The 20,180-nt window shown below is 55.7% G+C and overlaps 1 protein-coding gene across 3 annotated transcripts in view; it reads right to left on the bottom strand.

Moving 5' to 3' along the window:
- PPARA (peroxisome proliferator activated receptor alpha) overlaps window positions 1-20,180 on the bottom strand; it is a 39,978-nt gene that overhangs the window by 15,085 nt on the left and 4,713 nt on the right. For 2 of the 3 annotated variants that reach the window (XM_054582501.1, XM_054582503.1), the window contains one exon: window positions 2,436-2,684. In XM_054582501.1, coding sequence (XP_054438476.1) covers window positions 2,436-2,643 — 208 coding nt within the window. In that variant the 5' untranslated portion in view covers window positions 2,644-2,684. Of the gene's footprint in view, window positions 1-2,435; window positions 2,685-8,690; window positions 9,273-20,180 lie in introns of those variants that run through there. The other variant, XM_054582502.1, reaches the window with a different exon arrangement.

Here is a 20,180-nt window from a genome sequence, read left to right as displayed (position 1 = left end):
AGGGATCCAGCTGCCTGACAAAAGCACGGGACAAGCTCAGCGCCGACCCGCGGAACCTTGGCCACGTGTGGCGTCTGGGGATCGAGGCAAAGGGACGGACGCAGGCGCTGCACGTTGGCTGGTCGGGCCGCTGACGGGGGATGGGCGAACAGCTGCGATGCTGCTCCAAACACAGCTGGAAATGGATGACTTGCTAAATGGATGGTGGCCGGTGGGAGCCGGGGGTCCCGCTGCTGGAGTGGGAGGAGGAGGCTCAAGTGACCACGTGGGGATGGATCTGGATTGGTCGCAGACATCGGTGTGACCGTGCGTTTACCTGAACATGGACACAGGCAGCGACACAGAGAACTTGAAGACGTGTGTACACGTGAGTTACCATGTTATGCTCTGTCAGCAGGGAGAGCCAGGAAGGGAAGACGCTGGGGAGCAACCTGAAATGACTAGAAGGGACAACACCGGGACTCGCATGGAGCCGGACACCGTCCCGGTCCCGCCACTGACCGTGGAACGCTTACATTACATTCATCTTAATGGAAGCACTTAGAATTACAGAATCCTAGATCTGACTGGGCTTGCCGATGACTCAGCTCAGTTATACCCAAAAAGTTCATTAGAACACGGACCCAAGCAGATGCTCTGGGAATAGAGGGTTCTATACTCAGATCAATTTGGGGAATGTTGCTTCTATTCCTCCTTGGTAATTTATCCAATAGCATGCACATTAACATATTTTAAAATCTCTGAAAAGTCCTGCACAAAGAAACCGACTTAAATTCCTTTAACCCAGTGTTTCCTACATTATTTGACCACGGAGAAATTCCTTTCCCTCCCATCCAAGAACTGTTAATGTTCTCAGAATACAGTCAATTCTGATTTCATTTAAATCACTTATTTAATAGATAAGGAAACTGAAGTTTGGTAAAGTACTGCAAAGGGCTTGGACTCAGCACTGGACAAAATCACCCCTCGAATCAACACAAAGCTTAAAGACGCGACCTGAAAGACACAACATTCTTCAAGTAACTGAACAGCATCCAGGAACAAAGCTCAAGAATATGCAGAGGAAAACAAAAATGTCGGCCACCCACGCAGCTCCCAGTGAATGGCATCCAACAAGAAAATTACGAAACACACAAGGAAGCAGCAAATAGGATACACCATAAGGAGAAAAATCAACGAGCTGAAACTGATGCAGAAATGATAAAAATGATAAATTTTGTAGACAAGGGATTTTTTAAGTTATTGTGACTGCATTATAAACGTCCAAGAAGCTGGACGGAAGACTGAACATGTTAGGTAGAGAGAAGGGATGAAAAAACCAAATCAGGCGTCCAGTGATGGGAATGATAATATCTGATACGAGAAATATATTGAATGGTATTAGGAGCAGATTAGAAGTTGCAGAAGAGGAATCAGTAAACTCAAAGACAGCAAACTAAACTATCCAAAATGAAACACAAATTAGGCTGGAAAGATTGGTAAACCTGAAGTGATAAATAACATAGTAATTCACCATAACAAACTAAAAAAAAAAATTGATTACCTTACTAGATGCAGGAAAAGTATGGAACAAACTCCAACATCAATTCTTGATAATTCACTGGAAACTAGAATTAGAAGGAAACTTCCTCAACTGGATAAAGAGCACCTATAAAAAACTCTTAACATTGCACCTCATAGCGAAAGACTGAATGCTCTCCCTCTAAGATCAGGAACAAGGCGAGGATGTTTCACATCTATTCGACGTTGTACTGGAGGTTCTAACCAGCGTGATAAGGCAAGAAAAGGAAATACAAGGCATCCAGTGTGAAAAGAAAGTACAGCTGTCTTTACGTACAGGTGACATAATGATCTGTGTAGAAAACACTAAAGAACCTGTGCAAGACGACTATAACTGATCAGCTTAACAAGGATGCAGCACACAAGACCAATAGTCCTAAGGCAGTTACATTTTTATGAATAGCAACAAATGATCAGAAATTGAAATTTGAAAAGTATCATTTACAGTAGCAGCAAAAAACATGAAACAGCAATAAACCTGACAAAACATGTGAAAACCCTGGGCACCAAAAACTAGAAAACGCTGCTGAGAGAAATTAAAGAGCTAGACGCCATGGAGAAAGAAGTGTGTGGCTCAGAAGACTCCCTATCGTTAAGATGTCAGATCTCCCCGCATCGATCGATAGATCCAGCACAGCCCCAATCAAAACCTTAGCAGGCCTCTTTGGTATCCATTGACATAGTAATTCTAAAATTACTGCGGAAATGAAAAGGACCCAGGGTGTCCACACGTCTTCAGAGAAGGAGATTACAGGGGGAGGACTCCGGCTCCCCGACCGCGGGTCCCGTTACGAAGCCATTGGGGGCCCGCGGACCCGGCCTCGAGGGAGAGGAGGCGTCCCCGAGGAAAGCGCTCCAGAAAGGGGCACACTTACCAGTGACGACGGAGCCATCGGACCCGGCACCACTGCCCAAGTGCTGGTATTCTGTGAAACTGAAGCTTCCGGAGCTGTCCTCGCCTAGGGACGGAGAAATTTCTTGGATGTTCCCCATTTCCTGCAGGAATTCTTCGGACAACGGGCTTCCCAGGTCGTCGGCCTCGAGCGGGAAGAGGGGGCAGATGGGGCTCTCCGTGTCCACCATCCTGGTTCCACGGTGCCCGGTCACGGCGCGGTGCCGGCCCCCTGGGAGGAGAGAGGAGGCGCCGGTGAAACCGACACGGAGGAACGGCGGTTCTCCGTAAATGAAAACATCATCCATCCCCAAGGATATCATGACGTCATGATCTAGAAAGTAACACTGCGGACTGTCTTGCCGCAGCTTGAGCCTTGACAGGCACACCAAGAAAATGAACACTTTTAAACACCAATGTTTAAGGCGCCATCGCTGGCCAGGCGGGAATCGGCCATTTGTTATTGGGGCACGCTGCTCGCTGAGCTCAATCCGGTGTATTTGAGGTGTAGAAGACAGCGGGGGACACCCCTCTGGCCGGGACATGGACGGGGAGCAGGCAAACAGAGACGCGTGGGGCCTGTCGGGAGGGCACATGGTGACGCAGGAGCGGGGACAGAAAAGGGACTCCGCTCGCCACAGCAGGCCAGAGCGGTGCCGCTGTCCGCGGCGGATGCTCCAGCAAACCGGGCAGCAAAGGTGAAGGCCCCTGGATGGAGGCACGTGGTCGGCGCCTTCTAGGAACCAGCAGGCCGTGTGGCTCAAGGCTGGGGGCATGGGGACAGCAAGAGGCACAAGCAGTCAGCACATGTGCTGGAGACAATGTCACGCGTCCTCCCGGTACACTTGCGGTGACCCCTGTAGGAATCCCTAAGAAACGACTGGGCTACGACAAGCACACTGTCGTTTTCCATCTGAATAGGCGAGCCCGACGAGCTGGCTGAGGTCACCTTGCAAGCCAAAGAGCGTGCGCCCCGTGGGGAGTGTGACCAGCGGCGCGGGGCCCCCCCGACCTGTGGGCTGCGGTCCCGCCCCACCCCTCGGAGTGTGGCCGCACCTGGGGACAACGAGGAGGCGACTGCGCTCAACGAGTGGGCCCGGATCCAATAGGGCTGGTGTCCTCACACGAAGGGAAAGCTGGGACACACGGAGACAGCGGGGGGGTCGGGGGGTGCGAGGACATGGGGAATGTGGCCGCCTGCTCGCCCACAGAGAGGCCACCGGGAAACCAGACCCGCTGGCACTCGGGCCTCGGGCTCTGCGATGAGCGTCTGGAAAACCAGCATCTGCCGCGTGGGCCGCCTGCCCCACGGCCCTTCATGTGGGTGGCTGAGCAAACAGGCTCAGTGGGCGCGAAGTCCAACAGCACCTGGTCCCAAGTTGGCCGGTCAACCTTCTTGCCCAAACATCAAAACCGCTTCCCGTGACCTCCAGACCATGCCCTGTCCCCTCTGCACACATGGCCTGGGTGACCTGTGTCCCACCCGGTCTCCCTATCGTCCCCATGGCCACCAGTGGCACTGGCTGTGGCCTGGCCCAGACCTCGCCGGCACCCTCCACGTCTGCGCCCACGCCACGTCCACCCCTGGGGAGCCGGTGAGTCACTCATCGTCCACGGCGGCGGGCACGCTCACATGGCGCTTCCAGAACTGTTTCCCATCTGCCGTGGCCAGAGGGGAGCCCGTGTCCCCGGCAGCAGGACTCCGCGCAAGGCGACTGTCGCCACGTTCCGACCGCAGAGCGCCAAGCCCGCCTGACGCCGCCACCCCAGGCAGCCCCAGCGGACGCGCCGAGGAAACAGTTGACAGTTCGGCCTCCCCGGAAGTGAACGGGGGCCTGGGGCGCAAAGAGAAGGGGCGCGCGGGCTGCCGTGAGAAACGAAAATTGGGCGTGAGTCACACGCACCTGTGAGACCCCCATCTCCTGCCTGGCGTTCCGGCGGTGAGTTCCCACAGCGTCAGTGACGCACAAGGAGAAACACAGGGAAACGCTCCCCTTTCAAAGGCCAGAGGAGACCTCGCTTCTCTCCTGACCTGAGGGCATAAACCAGGCTGTGGAGGTGCATCTTCCTGCACGTTTCCTTCCGCGTTACAGCGGAAGCAAGCTCCCTCCCAGCGGCCAGCACCGCCGTATTGGCGCCGCTCACAGCGCTTCTCATGGTGAACACAAGGCTCCCAACCTTCAAACCACGCAGTTTGCCCGAGGAACTGCCAGCAAGCGGGCAGCGGAGGCTGTGTGACCAGGGGAGGGGACGCTGCAGCCGCCTGCTTGGACGCCTGAGCGTGTGCTCGGAGCGGCAAGGGACCACACACAAGGACAGCAGCCTCCGCTCCCTGCAAACGCCCCCTTGTCCAGCCAGAGCTTCAGAGCGGGCGGGACAGGCCTTAGACTAACGGGACAACGTGAGGATCTTTGCCACGGCCTCTGGGGGTTCAAATGCTCCGAGATCTGATCATGTTACCCTTCTGGACCCCAGAGGCTCCCTGTGAGCCTCCTGGGCTCACCGCCAAGCGGCCAAGAGCCAGACAAGATAAAGCCCCTCGCAGGGGTGGGGCAGTGCGCCCTGGAACCCTGGCCGGAGGGATGGCTTTTGCACAGGACGCTGAACACACCGGCCCCTTATGCCTCCAGCTGCAGCAGGGAAGGGACGCTTCCCTCTGAGCGGGTCCCCGGGGCAGCGGTGTGGGCGCACAGGGGCCACCGGCCCCGCGGCTCCGGGGAATCCTGACTCCCAGGCTCTGCTTTGACTCCTGCTGCCGCTGCTCAGGGAGCAGAGATGTCCCGGGGGTCGCCAGCTGCCTGTCTAAGACCCACACAGCGCGGAGAGCACCCCAGGCGCCAGGCCTGCGTCCTGTGCCCACGTGCTTCGGAGGGACAAAGTGGCGTGACAAAGGAGGGCTGTTCTCAGCAGCTCCCGGCCTGGCCGAGGAGGCAGGACGGAACGGCTGAGAAGGACCCGGAATGCAAATGCAGCTTAAATAGGTCTCCGGGCTCCAGCACAGGGAGCTTCCCCAGAGTGGAGACTTCGGGTGGGGGGCGGGGGGAGCAAAGCGGGGGCTGAGAAAGGGCTCAGCATCGGTCCCTGGTTCTGGCACAGGTGTGACGCTTCGTGCGACCCCATCACTCCTTCCTTCGCTCCCAAGACCCGCAGGGCTTTTAAGTGCCTCCTGTCTGAGCCCAGCCAATTTCAGCGTCAGCTGCTCCAAGTGACAGACTCAAGTGTGAATGACAGCATCGCTGTTTTTAGGTCTTAATACGTGGACGTTTATCCATCAACATAGTCCTTGAAAACGACGAAGCAGGGTATACAAAAACTACAGGACATTTTAAAAAAGAAATGGAAAAGGAAGGAAGGAAGAAGGAAGGAAGGAAGGAAGGAAGCGGGGGAGGAAAAAAGGGGGGGAGGAAGGAAGGGGAGAAAGAGAACCAACTGCTCTTGCGTCACCCAAGCACAGGGTGGGGGAGGGGACAGCCTTTGGCATGAAGGCCTCCTGTTCTGGAGGCTGCGGCTGATGCGAGAGGCTATGGGTGTGAAGCCAAGAAGGGCTGGGCGCCCCCTCCTCCGGTGCCCACGCGCCTCGGCCAGGTCCTGGGCGAGTCCTGATGGAACTGCGTGCTCAGCTGTCTCCTCCGCACTGGGCGCTGTGTGTCCCCGAGGGCCGGGGGTGCTCTGCCAAGCTCGCCCCCCGACTCCCAGGACAACCCCGCTCCGCGGCGCGTGTTGGGCGCAGAGGTGGGCTCGTGCCGCCGACCGCCCCGGGAACTGGGCGGAGGTCTGCGAGGCCCTCCCGGGCTCCGCGTCTGCAGCTGGTTGGCCCGATGGCACGCGGTCAGCGTTCCAAAGACACCAAAGCGGACGGGGCTCTGGAGCAGAGGCCCGGGGGGGCTGCCGTGGGAGCGCGGTCGGAAGCTTGCAGAGAGAGCCCTCATGACCGCAGGGACCTAACCACAGAGCATTCAAGGGGGAAAGTCTAAGCGTAACAGCGTAGGGAGTCCCGACACGTCGGGAGCAGGGCTGCCCGGGAGCGGGCCGTGCCCTCGGCCTGGGCCCGGGGCCGGCCGCGGTGGGTGCTTGGCACGGGCTGCCGCGCAAAGGCTGGGACAGGCGCCCCGTGCCTCTACCTTCAGGGCAGCAGAGGGAGAACCCGGGAATGTTCTACGGGAAAGCAGTGAGGTGCTTCGAAGAAAGCCGGCTCTCGTCGGCTGACTGGAGTAACAGAAGACCAGGGGAGGCCCGCAGAGCTGGGTCCCCAGCCCGCTGCGACTTGCGGGGTCCCCAGCACCCAGAGGCTCTTTGTAAATACTTCCTGAAGTTAAATATCAAGTAACAGCTTGGTACTGTGCCGACTGTCAGGCCCTGTTCAGAGCTGGGGACCAGATCCCAGGACAAAGAACACACCGGTGGGTTTGGGTTTCTACACCCGGAACCTGTACTCACTCAAAGGGCCCGGAGAAGCAGCGCCGAGCACTCGGTGCCGCCCGGCCACTCGTGTCTCCCTGCAACCAACCCCAGCGTACGGCGCTGTCAAGCCCTGTCACGCCGTCGCTGAACACGCTTGGCAACGCCACCACACAGAAACCCAGTTATGTTTTCTTCGGCTAAATGAATCCCGGAGAGACCTCGCTGACTGACTGAAGGCGAAAGGCGGGTTTTCTGTCCAAGGGGCGCCCCGTCGGCGGCGGGCGAGCCGGCTCTCCAACAGCGCAGTGCTCCCTTGTCCCCCCACGCTGACCCACGGCCCGGTCAGCTTCTTTACGTGTCTCCGTGTACTTTCTAGGCATTTAATTTAATATTTAGAAGGCTTTTACCTTAATTTGTTGGTCTAGGATTTAACGTAACATTGCAAATTAAACAAAAGAAAGCTACGAAGCCCTCTGTAACTTCACCGGGTACCAGGAATTCACAGAAACGGATTAATCATTACCACCGGCGTAATGATTAACGCGCTGACAAGGTATAGAAAGCGCCAACCAGCCACAGTGCAAAGAGGAGGAGAAAGTACCTGGGAGGAACAGCAGGGTGATGAACCCAGGGCCTCGGTCCCACTGACTCAGACCAAGGCCGTCACGGGTGCCATCCACGATGCCGCCCACACAGGTTTAACCAAAGGTATCTAGATCTTTCCCAACAGAGCCCACGGCATCGAAATGTTGTAACTGAAAGAACCTAGCATGTGACAAGGGGTGACGAGCCCAAATGGCACAGGTGAGGAGCAGAGGGCCTCCCTCTGTCCCTTCCTCTAAATTCGCACAAAGAGCGTTCCCAGCCCTTCCAGGAGAAGGGCCTCCCGTCTGGACACGGGCCCCGCGGCACGGCAGTGCTCGCTGCCTCCTGCCCACACCCACACCGGCCCGTGTCCCGCGCGGGGCTCGCGGTCAGAGACGCTGGCCCTCCCTCTGCCGATGGTGACATCAGACTAACGAAAGGAAAGCCGCGGCTTCGGACACGCTCGGGGCCTGTCACAGGAAACCAGAGGGAGCTGAGAAGCTGGTCACGGGACCAGGAGTCCACAGAAATGGGTTCGTGTTCGCCATGTGAGCCCCTCGGCCCGGCACAGACGGCCCCGGCGGCGACAGGGACAGCGTCAGGCCAGGCGACGGAGACGCCACAGAGGCCCGGGCTGGACAAAACGGAGTGGCACTCCCAAGCCAGGAAGGCCTTCAGCAGAAACAGATCCGACGCGTGGCAGGCGGACCCTTCACGTCCGGCTACTCCGAAGGTCACCTTTCGGGACGGGAGACCCGACTCTGCGAACGTCAGGGGGACCGATGGGGACGCCCCTGCGCGCGGACCGTGCCTCCCTCAGGAGACACACCTGACAGGGCACCTCGGCCTCGGAGGGGCCCCCGGCCGGGCAGCCGCTGTGGGAGCCGGGACCAGGGCCGAGGGGCGAGGAGGAACGGTGAGGGCGCCCCGTGGGCCAGGCCCTGAGCGGCAGCTTTTGGGTTTCTCAACAGGCGGCGCAAGGCAATGAATGGGCCAATGCCCCCGTCTCGCAGAAGGAAGGCTACTTCCAACTCCTAGCTCCGCACTCAGATGAAACATCCGTGGGGTGGGAAGGTTCAGTCTTCCTATTTATTCTCTTAGTGGCGTCTCCCTCTCTGTCTCTGTCTCTCTCCCTGTCTCTGTGTCCCCCCCGTAATACTCTCTACTTATCTCATAGCGGGGTAGATGCCAGTGAACGTGGTCGTTAGGGAGCTGTGGGATTTAACTCACGGCCCCTTTTCCAGACATCCACCTTGTAGTGCGGCGCTGGCTGCCTGGACTTCACGTGCATCGCGTCACGTGATGGTTTCATGGACCTTTGAGGGCCGACCGCAGGACCTCGGCACTAGCCGCTAAGCAGACACAGCGCCGCTGCCGCGCATCGGAGGCTCTGCTGCTGCTGCTGACGACGGCAGCTCACACGTGACCCGCACGCGTGCCCAGCCTGTTAACTCACTGCCTCCTCACGACAGGCCGAGGTTGGCATCGTTGACGGTTCAGTCACTGGAAGGAAACTGGAGCACAGAGAGGTCACAATAATGTGCCCGGGTCACAGGACCGGAGGGCAAGGGGCTCGGGTGTGGGCCTGGCCGCCAGCCCCCGGCTTCTGCTCCGGACACCCACGCCGCCATCCTCTGTGGCGCTTCCTGGGTGATGTTCTTCCAGGGCTGATGTCACAGCTTTGCAGAGAGTTTCTTTTGCAGAAAATTTAGTTTCTTTATTACATGCGAGTTGTTTTACCTTCTGCGTATCTGTTGAATAGATGCTCTGTTGCATGATTTTAATTCTTTGCTAGAACCTTTAGTAAAGTTTAGAAATGGGGAAAAAAAAACAACCCAGTATTGTTCTAATTCGTTTTTAAAGTGAACATTGGGGGTTTAAAGCGGTGGCAAAAGTGGACCCGGCGGGGCGGCTCAGCTGGCGGGGACGTCGCCCGGGGCCGCCACGGTGGCAGGTTCACGCTCCGGTCAGGGCACACACAAGAATCAACCAATGAACGTGTGAATAAGCAGGACAACAAATCGATACCAGCCCCTCTAAAATCGATTAAGAAAAATAAATAAAGTAACAGCAACATGAAACGTGGAGGGTTACAGGCTCCCCGGTGCCCGTGTGGCGCATGTTCGCACATCCAGTGGAGACCCGTCCTCCCAGCCCCCCCGCGGAGGCGTTTCTGTGGGGTTCCCCTGGCCCCCCCCAGTCTCAGAGGAAGCCCTCGGGCAAAGCTGCCAGTCTAGCCAATGCTGGGAGGGGCACTGGGAGTGTTCAATGCTTCCACTAGAGAAGCCAAAGGCCTTCACGTCAATAATCTAAATTCCTGCCTCAAGAAACCAGCAATAGAATAGCAAAATAAGGCAGAATATCACAAGGATGAGAGCAGCAATCAACAAGAAATCAGGAAAACAACAGAGAAAACCAATGAAGCAAAACGCTGGTTCTTTGAAAAAATCAGGAAGGCAGATAAACCTCTGGCCCTGGCCGGGCGGCTCAGTTGGTTGAGGCGTCGTCCCGCACAGCGAAAGGTTGTGGGTTCAAACCCCAGTACGGTGCATATGAGAGGCAACCAATCGATGTTTCTCTCTCTCACTCTCTCCCCCTTCCTCTCTCTCTCAAATCAATAAACGTATCCTCAGGTGAGGATTCAAAAACAAAACTGATAAACCTCTAGCAAGATTGACAAAAATAAAAAAACAAGATACAAATTACCAGTATCAGGAATGAACTGTAATACCACCATGCAGCCTGCAACAGGAAAAGGTTAATGAGAAATGACTACCAACAATTTTAGGCTCATAAATGCGACAACTTAGAGGAAAGAGACCAAGGCTTTGAAAACTACAAACTACCCGAGCTTAGCCAAAGTGAAGCAGACCAGCTTGATAGCTCTATAGCCATTTACAAACTAAAACCAAAACAGCCCCAGCACCAAGCCCTGGTGAGGATGTGGACGAACCGGACCACGCAGATGTCGCTGGAGGGCGTGGGCCACCCTCCCGCTGCGGAGAACAGCCGGGCGGCGCCGCACAAAGCCCAGCAGACAGCCGCCCGGGGCCTGCGGTGGCACCCTGAAGCATTTATCCCAGTGAAATTAGTGAAAACGTATGTTCACGCAAATCTGTACGCACAGCAAAAACACAAGTGACCAACAAATAATAAACTAAACGTCAAAACTTAAAATTTTCCGTTATAATCACTACCATCAAGAAAGTAAAAAAGCAACTCATTATATGGGAGGAAACAAATGTAAAGTATGTATCTCATAAGAGGCTTGTATTCAGATTATATAAAGAACTCTTACAACTCAGAAACAAAAAGACAAATATTCCAATTAAAAATTGGGCCATGCCCCCAGCTGGTGTGGCTCAGTGGATTGAGCCCGGCCTGCGAACCAAAGGGTCGCCGGCTCAATTCCCAGTCAGGGCACAGGCCTGGGTTGCGGCCCAGGTCCCCTGTCGGGGGCGTGCGAGAAGCAGCCACACGTTGATGTTTCTCTCCCCCTCTGTCTCCCTCCCTTCCCCTCTGTCTAAATAAATAATTTTAAAAAATAAACGTTGGGCCTTGGCTGGTGTGACTCAGTTGTGGGGAGCGTCATTCCATACACCAAGAGATTGGGGGTTCGATTCCTGGTCAGGGCACAGGCCTAGGTTGCGGTTCAATCCCTGGTTAGGGTACGTGTGAGAGGCAGCTGACCCATGTTTCTCTCTCACATCTATGTTTCTCTCCCTTTCTCCCTTCCTCTAAAATCACTCAATATATTTTAAAATATTGGGCAAAGGGTTTACTTAGACAGTTCTCCAAAGAAGATATGCAAACGGCCCGCAGGCACATGAAAACAAGCTCAGTGTCATTAGTCGGGGGGCAATGCCAACAAAAGGCACAAGGAGATGCCGGTTCCCGCCCACAGTGGCCAAGACCGGAGACAGACAACAGCACGCACCGGCAAAGGCGGGGAGAGAGCGGGGGCCTCACGCGTCGCTCGTGAGCCTGCGACAGTGCAGCCGCCTGGAAAGCAGTCCGGCAGGTCCTCAGAAAAGTCAGGCACAGCTACCGAATGACACCGCAACTGCGCTTCCAGAGAAATCGACACGCAACCCACCCCGTGGGTAGCCGCAGCCGCGTTAATTGTCATGGCCTACAAGCAGAAACTACCCAAACGTGCGCCAACAGAGATGGATACACGGAATGGGCTGTTTCCATCCTGTATTTTTGACGAGCAGCAGAAATGAAGTACTGATCACGCTACACAGTATTCTCCACGAACGAAGCCGATCCCGGAAGCCCACGATCACATGAACCCATTTATACGAAAGGTCTAAGGTCGGCAAGTCGCAGGCAGAAAGTAGACTGGGGGTCGGCCGGGGCGGAGGGAACGGGCGTGTGGCTTCGTTCGGGGGTGACAAAATGTCCTAAAATTCGGCCGTGGCCGCAGCCGCACAGCCCCGCCAGGACGGGGGGGGGGACGACGCGCCTGAAGCCAGTGTCGTGTGCTGTGTCAGCCACATTGTCACAGAAACATCTAAATCAAGACCAGAAAACCATACACGGATCTTCCCTGCAGTTTTAGTCATAGGGACCCCGAACCGGAAACAACCCCGACCTCCTCCGGCAGCCGGGACGGGCGGGGGTCCGACAGGCTCGGCACGTCCACCCCCAGGAACGCCGCGCGGCCTGGAAAAGCAACGAAGCCCTGGTACGCCAACGGCCTGGTGACACAGAGGCAACGCTTTCTCGAAGTGACAAAATGACAGAAACAGAGATCAGGTGGCCAGATATGGGCAAGGGCTGGGGTGGGGGCGGGGGTCCGTGAGACTCCCCGAGGGCTGCCTGAGGCGCCCCGGGCGACGAAGTGGCGTCACACTGTTGTTGCGCAAGATGTTACCATGTGGCGAAGCGGGGTCGAGCGTACGGGCGTCTCCTGCATGGTTTCTTAGAGCTGCATGGGAATCTACAATGATCTCAAAATGGAAAAAGTTTAATTTTAAAAAGCGCTGAAAGGAAGGTCGATTAGGAGAGCCATTTTAAGGATAAGTGAGCTTTTTGCCCTGGCTGGTGGGGCTCAGTGGATTGAGCAATGGCCTACAAAGCCAAGGGTCACCAGTTCAATTCCCAGTCAGGGCACAGGCCTGGGTTGCGGGCCAGGTCCCCATGGGGGGGTGTGCAAGAGAAACATTTCTCTCCCTTTCTCCTTCCCTTCCCCTCTCTCTCAAAAGAAATAAAATCTTTTTTTAAAAAGTTCTTTAAAAAAAATAAGTGAGCTTTTACGCATACTTTCTGAATTCAAACATGGTTATAAATGTAGCTAGGATACATAATGTAGACACTGCCTCTTCTGTTCAGTTGCTTGCTTTTTGACTTTTTATTTGTAAGTAATTTCACTCAAAGAAAGGCTGCACACACACAAAAGCAGTCCAACGCACACGTCAGCCCTGCACCCACAGTCACTTAAAATTAATACCCTACCTGCTGGCCTTACTCACGGTTTGCTCTTCTTCATCCGAGGTGGGGAGGTAGCCGGCCGCAGGGCACGCGCGTGCGTGAGAGAGATAAGAACGTTCTCTCACACACTGCAGCCCCCTTATCAAGCTCAGAAATGTAACAGACGTACAATAATTCGTGACTCATACTCAAATTTTGTCATGTGGCCCAGTGTTGTCCTTGACAGTACGGGACCCGGGACCGGGCGCTGCATTCTGCTGTCGTTTCTCCTTTCATCTGAAACAGGCCACGGCTTTTCTCTGCCTGTTCTGACGCTGACATTGTTAAGGGGCACCATGTCCACACCCTCCCGTTTTTAAATAGAATGTAGGGGCTGCCTGAAGGTGGGTGTATTTTGGGAGGAATCTGCAAAGACGAACCAATAGCGCAAACCCTGACTCGAGGGGCCCGAGGCCCCATCCAGAGGCAGGCCCTTCAGGGGCTTCCAGGCTCTGTCCCACGCTCAGGCCCTCCCTCTGTCCCAGCGCCAGCGGAAACGGTCCCACGCTTCCCCCCGGGGAACCAGAGCGTCCCGGAGCCACACAGCCTCAATTCCTATCCACCGCGACCGACAAGAGAAACCCGAAAACCTGGGGATCCCGTCAATTCCCACGTAAGAAGCGACTAACCAAACAGAAACAAAACCTACCCGACCCCGGTGTCAGCAGCTTGCCACGTGCAAACAGCACCCATTCCTAACGACAAAGCCCGTGGCTCCGGCCGCAGCTGCCGGCGCGCAAAACCGACCCTTTGCTAGAGAGGCAGCGTGACCGCAATGTGCCGCCAGGGGGACAGAAGCGATCTGCTTCCGAAAAGTGTGAATTTCCTGCCATTGAGTAAAGCTCTGCACAGAAATAAGAGAAACGGGAGACCTAACAGGGTCTATTCACAGGCCCAGGGCAGGGTTGCAGGACGTTTTCTAGGGTGAGCGATCTCCGCCCCCGCGGGCTGAACGGAGCGGGCTGAGGAACCGGGCCCCAGGCCGCCCGCTCGGCAAGAGGGCCTGTCCCCGGCGGGACAGCTGTCAGTGTGCCTCGCGCCCCACGTGCCTGAAGTGACCTTGGTCCTCCGTGTCTGTGCAGAGTTACAGCTTACATCCTCTGCGTGCTCTGGCCTGCTGGTGTTGAATAAATCCGTTTCCTTCCTCAATCGCTGGCCTCCAGCCTGTCCCCACCCCCGCCCACGGCACCACTCCCTCCCACCCGGACCCCTGCAATGGCCCCCTCCCCAGGTACAGCCTGAAGGGCGGCCCTGTTGCTCCAGGCCCTCCTTAGAGACCCTCTGAGGAGTCTGTTCCCGGGACCTGGGTTTGCAGGTAAGGAAACCAAGGATGAGCACCGTCCAAGGCCGTGTGGTTACTCAAAGGCCAGGCGGGGCCCGAAGTCAGTTTCCCTCCCCGGCCCTGGGCAGCACCGCTCTCCCGCCACGCCCCCTGCTGCCTTGCCGCACACCTCTGCAGCTTCTGTCCCTGGCCCCTGACGACAGGCCGGGGAGATGGCACATCTGAGTCCACGACTGTCACAGCCCCGCTGAGAACTCTCCTTCGCGGGGGCTGCTTTTGCCAAGAGGACATCAGAGCCCTTGCCACGCCCCCCAGGCCCTCCACGGGGGCCGCTCTCCAGGACAGTCCCCTGTCACAGTTCCTCGTGTTTCTCCCAGGGACACTCCCCTCCGCCCTTCCTCGAGAGCCACTCTCTGGCAGGGCTCCCCTCAAGCACCGCCCCCTCCCCGGAGCTCCTGAACGGCTCCCTCGCGGGGACGCGGGCCTCCGCCACCCTCCGTCTCTTAGCACAGCGGTTCCCAGTCTTTCTGGCACCAAGGACTGGTGTCGTGGAAGACAATTTTTCCACAGGCCGGGGTTGGGGGGCATGGTTTTGGGGGGATTCAAGCGCATTACACTCAAATTCGCCTCCTGCGGTGCAGCCTGGTTCCTAACAGGCCCGCATGGTACTGGTCCTCAGCCTGGAAGTGGGGGACCCCTGCTCGGACACACCGGCCACGCCCGCAGCCCCCGCCAGCGCGCCAGCTCTGCGGGAAAGGGGCCCCTGCTGCGGGTGGTGCTGGGCCCTGAGCGGGGGCTTCCAGGGGTCTGACGAGACCGGCGGTGAGCGAACCACCTTCGCCCACTTCCCTCAGCAGGGCCTGTATTCTGGCCAAAATAAAAGGTTCTGTGTCTGCCGACCGCACCTCACGCCTCCAGCCTCTATCCTGTCCCTGTGCCTGGAATGCCCCCCAGTCCTACACATTTGAGGGGAAGCTCAAGGACACTTCCTCCCAGAAGCCTTCCCGGACCCACCCACGGGGAAGGGGGCCAGCCCATCCTCTGCATCCCCACTGCTCACTCCACAGGCTCATTGGTGGCTTTTCTGCCCACTGATCCCTACCTCCTTATCCGGAATTCACGGCCACCTTCCTCTCCTATCCCTCCAAGGAGGTGTTCAAGGTCAACCCAGTGAATCTAACACAGGGGACACATTTGGAACATTGCTCCCTTGCTTACCAAAAAAACCTCTCGTATCACTTAAATTAACAAAGCCAGGAAGGAGCCCGTAGAGAGGCACCCCAGTGTCAAAGGGCGAAGGGTGGGTGTGGAATGAAGGTTTTTCTAAAGAAACCAGAGTGAACGCAATTTAAAGTGACAAGAATGCTAAGGGAAGAGAAAAGATCGGTTTAAGAAATACATGGAAATGTCTGCTGTGAGGTTCCAGACATGCGTCTGAAGACACTGTAGGAGGGGGTGCATTTAGGGGCTTCCGGGTCGCGGGGCACCTGTAACCGCTCCCGAGCGCCCACACCGCTCACTTGAGCACGTCCCTGCTGGGGTGCCATTAGGAATAGGTTGGCAGGAGGCAGGTGCCTTCGCAATCCTGACTCGTCTCTTCCATGGACACGGCACCGCCACCTACTTGGAACATTTCGGCTATTTAACTCCTCTCGGTAACGTCCTCAGTGTTCTGAGTACAAGTCTTGCGTCCTTTCTTTACATCTACTCTGAGGTATAAAATGCATGCATTTTAATTTTAAGGATGAGGCCATTCTTTAGAGATATTTTAGGGTTACCTAAACACTGAGCAGAAAGTACGGAGGGTTCCTGTGGACCCCCTCAACAGCCTCCGTGGGTTCCCATTACTAACAACTTAGTCTGGGGCGCTGTTACCCTGGGTGAGCCAGGATCAACGTGCCGTTGCCAACCCAGCCTGCAGTGCGCGCCGGTCCCCTCTTGGTGGTGTGCGCCGCCCTAAAGACCTGTGTGCGCCCCCCCGTCCCTCCCTCCCCCAGCCCCGGGCAGCCGCCGATCTTTGTCTCCCCGGTTGTGCCTTTCCCAGAACGTGACCGCGGTGGGACCGGACGGTACGCCGCCTCTTCAGGATGCCCTCTCTCAGGTAAATGGTAACTTCTGGACAACAATGTCAGCGACACCATCTGCCACAACGTTTCGCCCAGTGGCGGTGTTGTTTGTGCTCGTGTCATGGGGCTGGGGGTGCTGCTGCCGTCCCGCACCCTCCACCCTCCGCCGCCGCGGTCAGTGCTTTAACCCTAGCCGTCTGCTCAGTGCGCTCAGCGTGACATCTACCATTACGAACGCGCGTTTTCCTAGTGACTGATGACGCGGAGCATCTTTTCATTGCTTCCTTGCCGCCCGGCATGCTCTGCAGAAGAGTGTATCCAAATTGTTGGCCCGTTTTTGCTTTCATTCTTAATTGGGTTGTCTTCTTCCTCATGATTTTTTAAGAATTTTAACCCTCACCTAAGGAGATGTTTATTGATTTTAGAGAGAGGAAGTGGCGGGGCGGGGGGAGAAACATCGATGTGCGAGAGAAGCACCGTCAATTGCCTCCCACGTGTGCCCCGACTGGGGACCAAACCCGCAGCCTCCGCAGGAGCCCTGACAGGGAATGAAACCCATTCTCTCTTTTGGCACATGAGACGCTGCTCCAACCAGCTGAGCCACAGGCCAGGCACGTCTTCTTATTAAACCGTAAGAGTTCTTGTCTATTCCACATACAAGGCCTTCGTCAGATACATGTTTTCCAAATATTTTCTCAAAGCCTGTGACTTGCCTTTTAAGTGTCTTTTGAGGAGCAAGAGTTTCTGGTTTTGAGGAAGGCCCATTTTCTTTTGCAGTTCATGCTTTTTGGATCACATATAAGAAATCTGGGCCAAACCCCGAATCGCTGAGATTTCTTATGTGGTTTTAACTCTTACAATTAGGTTTGTGACCCCCTGCAAGTTCAAGTTCTTCTCCTTCTTCTTTTTCAAGATGGTGTGAGATGAGGTCGAAGTTTGTTGTTTTGACTACGGCTGTCCGGCTCCAGCGCCATTTGTTGAAAAGATTGTCTTTTCCCACGGACAGGGCTCATCATTTCATTGAAAATCGACTGACTATACATCGGTCGACTTCTCGACTTGCCATTCCGTTCCCTTCCTCCGTTTTGTTTTCACGCCAACATCACACTGTCTTGATTACTGTAGCTCTCCGGGAACGCCTGAAAGCAGGCGTCTCAGTCCTCCAACGGTGTTCTTCTTGAAGTAAAACATTTCAGCCCCATTGGAGCCTCCCCGCTTTCATACGGTTGTACCATCCGCCTGTTGGAATTCTACCAACGGGCCTGTGGCGGGGCTGTGTTGATCGCTCTGCGGCGGCTCGCCGTCTCGGGCTGAGCTGCCCGCGGAGCGTCGCTGAGCCTCCTGCTGCAGAGCCCAGTGCGCTGGGCCCGCGCCGGGGTCTTCCGACATGGCTCTCCCGACGTTCTGCAGGTCTCACGGTGCAGGTCTCATGCACCGCGCCCCTGGGCATTTCCTAGTTACTGACGCTCCACTACTTTTCAGCAGTTTTACAGTAACATGCCTAGGTCGGACTTTTTATTTATACTTCTGCTGAGTTCTTTTGGAGTCTTGAATTTGTGATCTCATGTCACCAGTCCTGGAAAAACTCCTGCTGCTGTCTCTTCGAATATTGCCTGTGCCCCATTCTCTGTCCGGTCCTCTTAGCTCTCCAATCACACGTAAGGTAGGATGCTCCCCCGCATGCTCTGTAACTGCATCCCCATTCTTTAGTCTCTCTGTGCACCATCTTAGACCTCATCTTCTGATCTCGGCTCTAATTCATCAATTTTCTCACCGGTTGTGTCTACTCTGCTCTTATATCTATAGACTACGTCATTTCAGTTTTTGCACTGTTCCGTTTTATAGTTCCTACCTGATTTTTCCAGTCAATGTCCTTTATAAAAATACAACTTCTCATGTGCTACCAAAATCCCCAATCTTCTCTTTCATCTCCTTGCATATAGCACGCCAGGTCATTTTAAATTTGTATCGTACAAGCCTCAGGCTTAGTCACGAGGGCCTGTCTCTCTCGCCTGCCATTTCCACTGGTCTACAAGGCTGTCCCGCCTCCGAGGCCCCGCCGGCTGTGCTGTGCGTCACCACTGGGCTGCGCTGTGCGTCACGACTGGGCTGTGCTGTGTGTCACGACTGGGCTGTGCTGTGTGTCACGAGTGCACGGTACCGATGCACGTGGTGGTGCCAGGCCATGCAAAGCAGAAATTGTGTGATGCGCTGCCACTAACGGTAAAAGTGACAACTGTCTCATGACCTTGGAACATTTTTGTCAAAACATTGAAAACTCTCTTATTTCCTGTTGTAGGTAAACAAGGGAATAAAAAACATAGTAAAACTAATATCCATGTAGTATACTGTAATGAAAATGTTAGAAATGCTAAAATTAAAGTGTTTTATCTTCTTGCAAGGAACTTTTCGAGAGCAGTTTCGCTTGCCTTCTCATCAACCAGCTTACAGTCAAGTGAACGTCTTTTCGAGGCCTTAGCCAATGGTCACGCCCTCTGCAGGTGCGGGCTCCGCTGTCCCGCTGTCCTTTGCACAATGGGTGTCACGACAGGCCTTGGCGTTCCTGCGCTGGGAACGGAGTGGGGTCACTTCCTCTAGGACACCTTCATTTTTTTCACCAGGACCACCTCCCTTGTTTGTTAAAAGTCACTTTTACTAAGTTCCTCCACCGCCGGTCCGGCGTCGCCCGACTGGCAGCAAAGCCCATGGTCCCACAGTCGGCTACTTTTTCTGTGACTCCGTTTATGTCTGATTCGGATTTTGCTTCCGGCCTTATCATTTTTATGTATTTCCAGCATTTTCATCTTTGTTGGCCAACTCCTCTTTCGCTTGCCCATTTCTACAAAACGACACGTGAGTCTTCACTGGGAGACGCGGAGGCCGCCTGCGACGCGCTTTACTCTGTGCGTGTGACTGAACGGCGGCGGCGCAGGAGCCGTCACCGACGCCCTCCGGGAGCCGCGACGCGACTGCCCGCTCCCGTCGGCACGTCTGTTCTCTGGGCAGAGGTCTGTGGCCCGGAGAACCGGCGCGGGGCTCTAGGGTACAAAGTCTACACAGACACTCCCAGAGACTGACGTGTGGGCCGCAGTATTGGGGGACCGAGCGCGCTATTGAGCTTTCCGTGGTAACTAAACTTTGTGCGTCACAGAACTGGGCAGAGTGAGGAACGCCTGTAGGTGGAATCTGTTCCTAGTAACAGAGGCCAAGTGGGATGCGGCTGTCCCTCCTGGGAGATGTGCTCGTGCCTGCCGGGCGTCGGAGGTCGCAGCCACCTGGGGCCACACTGATCCAGCCACGGGTCTGAGGTCTGGGCTCCGGTCCGCGCGCGGCCCATCAATCCCCGCAGCGCCTGTGTCCCTCGGGGGCAACCTTTTGAGCTTCCAGCCCACAGTTCGGGATGTTGTTCAGACCAGGGTCTTCCCTTCTTCAAGGTTTTCTGTCCCCAATGTTGACCCCAGGCCCACTTTAGTGCTACTTAGGCTCTCAACTGCTTCGCCCCTGGGGCACTGCTTCAGCCCCCGATCACGTTTCCATTGTTCTCAGACCTCAGTCTGGTGACTGTCCACCCCCTCGTGAGCTCGCCAGTGACGTGGCACATGGAAAGATTTTTTTTCCCACCTTTCCAGGCTGACTTCCGAATCACTAGGCCATTGTCAGACACGGGGCTCCCATGTTAACATGTTAAAACTACTACACTCGTGACTATTCCTCTGCTCTGCAGTTGTCACGGCTATTTTTCTCCTTATTTTTCACTTCCTACAAAGAAGGGTGCGAAAGAAACATTTCTGTGCCCTTTCGTAAAATCCGCAGACCGGGCTGCAGGAAACCTACTGCGCGTCCCTCAGGCTTTCAGTGCCACCCGCAGGCCACTCGGCCCACCCGGGCCGTGTTACTCAAACAACAATTGCTAGAACAA

This window comes from Pteronotus mesoamericanus, unplaced genomic scaffold, assembly GCF_021234165.1.
Source record: "Pteronotus mesoamericanus isolate MK-2021 breed Mesoamerican mustached bat unplaced genomic scaffold, CSHL_Meso_final contig_702, whole genome shotgun sequence".
Lineage (NCBI taxonomy): Eukaryota > Metazoa > Chordata > Mammalia > Chiroptera > Mormoopidae > Pteronotus > Pteronotus mesoamericanus.
The sequence above is the reverse complement of the archived record's forward strand: the minus strand, read 5'-3'. Positions and strand labels throughout refer to the sequence as shown.